At 41.2% G+C, this 6,075-nt stretch overlaps 1 protein-coding gene across 7 annotated transcripts in view; it reads right to left on the reverse strand.

Annotated features, from left to right (window-relative positions):
* Positions 1 to 4,821, reverse strand: part of sorcs2 (sortilin-related VPS10 domain containing receptor 2) — a 534,678-nt gene extending 529,857 nt beyond the window's left edge. For 4 of the 7 annotated variants that reach the window (XM_037111616.1, XM_037111617.1, XM_037111611.1 and 1 more), the window contains exon 1: positions 4,352 to 4,821. In XM_037111616.1, the coding sequence (XP_036967511.1) occupies positions 4,352 to 4,705 (354 nt within the window). In that variant the 5' untranslated portion in view covers positions 4,706 to 4,821. The remainder of the gene's footprint in view (positions 1 to 4,351) is intronic. The other 3 variants (XM_037111618.1, XM_037111615.1, XM_037111612.1) reach the window with 1 other exon arrangement.
* Between the last annotated feature and the right edge of the window lie 1,254 nt (positions 4,822 to 6,075).

Below are 6,075 nucleotides of genomic sequence, written 5' to 3' on the forward strand. Positions count from 1 at the left end.
TGTGAGAAGTGTAGCATTCTTGAATCTTGTCCCATACTTGGGGCTTGGTAAGTGCTGCTTCAGTTTTGACAATTCCTTGAGATCTGTCTCTTGAAAATCACCCAAATTTGTGAAAGTGCAAAAGTAAATCACCAGAATATACCTCTCCATACAAGTGCATTAACATCCTTAAAATGGCATTTACTCCTTCCAGTGTTTCACACACATTAATTTATTTGTGGCGGTCCACCACAATATCAACATTGGCTGCGCCTCCTGTTCTCAAACACTTAAGACAGCGCACCTGTCGGTGAATAGCATGATGTTATATACCAGTGGTCTCCAACCACCAGTTGGTACTGGTCCGTGGGTCGTTTGGTACCGGGCCACAGAGAAAGAATAAATACGTTATTTTATTTCCATTATATTGACAATCATACTCGGAAAGTTGTTTTATTTTGAAAAACGGATTCTCTTTTAACAACATCAGTCTGTTCCTCTTGGTGCTCTTGACACGTACCTGTTTCAGTCAATGTATACCCTAAATAGTAAGCCCTAAAACTAGCTGAAATGAATGGAAAAGAAATCTCTTTGGAGAGCTACTTTGCAAAGAAAAAAGTAATTATGATGAGACGAATGAAGAGAGAGATGGACAGCTGTATTCAAGTTGGCTGATGAAGCTTTTCCCAAAGGAAAAACATTGAAAGATGCATCTGTAAAATGCACAACCCCCATGAAATTATTCCTTTTACTGTCAGAATTTGGGCAATTTGGTCAAATAACATTTGGAGTCTAGAAGAGGCACCAGTTTTCATGATATCCCCATCCAAGTTAGTTCAGCACTAAACTGGAAATCATCCAACTCAGTTGGTGGAAGTCTCGAGTGCCCATGCTCTATGGCACACAATTAAAGTCTGATTCCTCAGGAAACACTGCCTTCTCCCTCGTTAATAATTCCAAAATATACAAAGATGCAAATATTCTTAATTTCACAAATTTGCCAGCTGGACACAAGATGTCTCCTACTTCATTGTAAAGCACTTTCCTAGTGTTTCTCTTCTAGAGGTTTCCGGTTTCCACATCACCCATCCACACAAAATCCAGATCAAATCCTCAAATCAGATTCTATGAGCTCAGAGAAAATTTACACTATGCTATGTATGTGAAAACAGCCTTCTACTGTTAAACTCTGTACAAACATCATTTTACACTGTGAAGCTCAAATATTCAACTGTAGGAACAAGAAGACTGGAGGGGGACTTTAAGTAGATGCATTTGGACTTAAATGCCCTTATATTTACTGTAGCAAACATAAGATTTCTCTGCTTCTTAGCATAAGCAGTGAAACTGACTGAATTAAGGTGGTCAAATGGATAACACCAGGGAAAATTTGGTAATTTTCCCTTGGATTTATGTGATAATGAGAGCTGTTCTCAACAACAGCACTTTGACAATATACCTATATAACCAAATCACCCTCTTGTCAATACACTCTTCAGTCTGTTAAAAGATGGAATACAATTAAGATTCAATGATGTGATGATTGGCCTGAGGTGAAATTCATATTTTGAGAAAGATCGCTATACTAAGGTGGTCTTTATTTCATCCCTTATTACCCATCATCAAGACAGATGTGACGGCTGACATCCTCGTTGCTGTTAACCCTCTCATCAGTGACTTACATTTGGAACCTCCAAGATGCCAAAATGAAATGATGAAACAAGACAGGAGAAAACGATTCATTTTTCTAACCCATCAATCTGTATGCTGCTCATAAATGTCAGCCTTAGGGAAATTGAATGGCACCATTTGTCTGTGTTTATTAGGCTGCGATGAACTCAGTCTCAATGACCTTTCAGAGTACCTACCAATGCCAAGTTAACTGAGGATAAGTAAAACCTGGAGTTCCTATGACTGGCAGAGACTGAGCACTAGCATCCCTGCAGACTCATTGCCCTAATTTAAAAAAAAAAACAAAAAAAAAAAAAAGAGGAGATGGAAATGGAAATGCCCAGTCTTAAATGTCAATGTACTAGAGTCCTGCAAACCATTATGTATCATGGTGCCTTAACCAAGTAGTTTTGCTACCTAAATCTAATCAAGTAAGTGTGATGCCTAAACATAAACAAGTAATTGTGATGCCTAAACATAAACAAGTAATTGTGATGCCTAAACCTAACCAAGTAGTTTTGTTACATCAACCTAACTGAAAAATTGTGATGCCTAAACCTAACTGAGAAATTGTGACGCCTAAACCTAACTGAGTAGTTTTGTTACCTCAACCTAACCAAGTAGTTTTGTTACCTCAACCTAACAGAGAAATTGTTATGCCTAAACCTAACCAAGTAGTTTTGATACCTAACATGGTGCTGAGTTTGCTAGAGTTGTGAATGGTTTAGCATTGTGTTGATGTAGGCCACAGTAACATGACTGACAAGTCGAATCTAGAAGAAATCAACACAAACGTTAACAATCTATGCTAACTAGCTTACACTTTTAGAGTGATGGCTAGTTAGCCTAACTTGCTAGATTCCTCTCTCAAAAAGCACAATACAAACTTAACAGCATGTCCCAACCTAAATGTCTAAGGGCAGACAATTAAATCATCACAGAACACATACCATGTGTGTCCTTGATGAAAAATGTCTGTAGGCTATCTATAGTAACACTTTCTCACAGATGTCAGTCAACCACTGTTACCATGGGTAACGCCCACTCAGGGACTCCAGGATGTTTCTACAAATATATCCAGAAGTGGTTTCATCCTATTTCAAAACAACACAGACCATAACTGTAGGATCATTTCCACAAAAGGGAGTACAACTGAAATTCCATTTCAACGTCAAAGCTGCAGAGTGCAGTATTGAACAGTTCTGAACTCATTAACACTCTTTCAGTAGTAATCTTGGTTCAAATGAACCAATCATGTGTTCATGAAGGAAGCAAACATGAACATACTGTGCAAATTCACGGAATACCTGCCATCTAGAATTAAACTATCAACTTCTTGCTGCCATCTGGACCCATAAAAATGTGTGAGGGTGCCCCGAGCAGCTTTAAATTCAGTGTCTCTTGCCTCTGTCAATAGTACAATAAGTCGAACATTACCTGCAAATATCACCTTTTCCATTATTTACCAGACAAGTTGTCATGAAACTCCAGTAAATTTAAACAAAATTGGTCTGCTGGCTGTTGCACCGTCAGATTATTTTCCCTTTTTTTTTTCTTTCGTTTTTTTCCAGAACTGCCTGCAGCCAGTGCCAGTAAAACAGCAATGTGTTACACTGACAAAAAGGCTTTGATTGCAAGTGATGTCCCCACCAGACACAACCACCAATCCCTCCTCTGTCATCTGTCAATATCCATCACAAAGACTGCTTTTGTTTACATATTGTAGCTGCTCTCAATAAGCCATAAGAAGAAAAATCACTAAATATTAATATATGATCACACTTCATACTATTATCAAATTAATAGCCTCAGAATATTTTATAAGGAATATAATATAATTTATTGGTCACTTTAATGGATGTATAATATTTTGCGATATTTTTGTCCCTGCCAAAATCACTGTTTAATCCCAGTGGGGCTTTTTGTGGTTATCTTTCTGAATTCCACTTTAGGGAAACTACATGCAGACAATGACAATAAAAAGTAGGCTACTAAACCCAGTTTGATATACGCCAAATCATGTTTCGAACCACAAATAAACAAGGCACTGTAAGATTCATCAATATTTTAGTCATGGCTTCTTGTGACTCAATCAGGCACCGAGCTGGCTGTTCTGTGCGCTCACAGGCTTGTCCTCGGACTTCTTCTGACTGTTATCATATGCAGTGGCAAGAATGCTCATTATTGTGGTTCACAAAGTGGGGTCAGGGGACCATCCATATTCATTAATTGAACATTAATGGGGTTCCCAACGTCAAGGACTCATATGCTGATTTTACGAAGTTTCACTCTGAACGCTGTAATTTCCCTGCGTGGCGCGGTGTAAACAGACAACATTATGCTCGTGAGCCTTAGCCACCATGTGATGTAATGGTGCGACAGAGTGAATGTATGTGGGGCCCTGACATGTAAAGGTTAAAATATCTTATCTTTAAACAAACCCCGAGCCTGACATCATTCACCGCGCGTCCAGCTGAACCACCTGGATGCGTACAACCCACACCGTGCCTCGTTGTCTGTGAGAGCTGCGCAGCGTGCGTCTGCAACGGCAGCCTCCAACGAGAACAATAACTTGTTCCTGGTTATGTGCGCTGTGGCTGGAGTGATGGATGGTGAAGGTGACAAAGAGATGTATGGTATGAATGGTGCATGAACCAACGGGTCGTGACGGGGCAGAACGAGGAGGGGGTAGGGTACTTACGCTGCTGTTCTCTCCTGTCCAGTGGACCATCGCCTGGTTGTGTGTCGCATCTCCTTTAAGCACGAACGAACTGCTGAGCAGGGGCATTTGTTTTTCCCGGGACAGTGCTCTCCTGAAGCGGGGTGAGCTCTCCGCGCCTACGGCTTCCTCGTCGCCGTGAGTCGGTAAGCCCGGCGGGGAGCTTCCGTCTCCGCCGTCCATGTTAAACGTAAGGTCCTCCTCGCCGCGCCGGTTTAAAGCCCCGCTGTCACAGCTGACAAGTCCCGGCAGTGCAATCCAGGCCGAGGCGGTCAACAGACAGACGCAGAGGTGAGCAGCGGCTGAGAGCGGTTTTGCGGGGCGCAGAGATGCCATGCTTTGCGCTGTAGTAGCGCTCGTATCGCGGAGGATGATGGAGAGAGTGCTGATGCTCTTGGAAGATAGATAGGTGTATACTGTACGCCGGGAGAGATAGAGTGAGGAAAGGAAGGAGAGAGGGAGGGAGGGGAACTAGAGCGAAGGCAGACAGTGGGAATAACGTGGACGCGTCTCGATGATAAACTGGATTCACAGGACGGCGCAGCGGTGCCATCTGCTGTTGTGCAGCTGTAGCGCCCTTCGCCTGAACTCCACTCAGTCATCATTAGTGTTACCACATAAGAAATTAACTCTTGAAATGTGCGTATTTCAAAGATGACTGGTTATCATTTCTAGTACCTTTCTGTAGATTGTTAGTGGGTTAACAGGGTTTTACAGTTGCTGTGGCACAGTCATCCAAAGAAAAATATGATTCTCAGAATAAATCTTTTCTCACAACACTTGCCTTGCTTGTTACACAAAGAAGCAAACACCATCCTCTTCCAGCAAAAACGCCTCACAAATGGAGAGGGATGACGTCAGTCCTACACCCTTTCACCACGGAGAAATCTCTGCTGTTCTTTGTGTTTGTTCATGTGTGTTTCATTCCTTACTAAACTACCTTAAAACAATTGATATGGGATTTCAAAAAGATTCAGATAAACCTTCCATATCTACCCACTGGTAGATTTTCATCAAAGAAAAGGGCTGTTTTGACCCAGTGTTAGTGTTTATTACTGTTGTATTATTTACCTGAACTAAACTAAAACTAATGATTGCTCTATTTAAACCTACATGTTGCTTTTCATATATGAATGATTTGTAGTTTTGAATGTCATTTACACATATTAGCAAGAAATATGTGACCGTCAGGTGGTAGAACTTGAGCTTGTTCTGTTCAACAGAATAACCATATTTTAGTTCAATTTGTAACAAAGTGATTTTTTTGATAGTTGGGTTGCCAGTTTTAAATATGAACATCATGAGCCATCACTACTACAGATCCAGGAAAATCAGTCAATGAAGAGTAGTTAAATTAAGCTTCTAATCCACCTCTATTCACAAAACAGCTGTGAGCAGGTGGAACACTGTCCTAAGACTGCTCCTGAGGATAATTATGTATATCCAACTGGTTGCCAGTAAATAAGCTTAGAGGCAGTTGCCCCAAAAATGTCTCTGAGTTTGTTTTGTTTCAGCTTTCAGATAAATTTCAGATGACCTCAAGCAGTTGGAAACATATCCTGAACCGTATTTGCATGCTGTCAGTCCACTCACATTCCTGCCTCAGTGCCTGTGTGCTGGTGGCCAGCTGGCCAAGAGGTCGGAGTTCATATTTGTTCCCACTAAGTAATAGCTCTTCCCTGTGTCCATCCCCCTGTCCAATTAAA

This window comes from Acanthopagrus latus, chromosome 10 (assembly GCF_904848185.1).
Source record: "Acanthopagrus latus isolate v.2019 chromosome 10, fAcaLat1.1, whole genome shotgun sequence".
NCBI classification, from domain to species: domain Eukaryota; kingdom Metazoa; phylum Chordata; class Actinopteri; order Spariformes; family Sparidae; genus Acanthopagrus; species Acanthopagrus latus.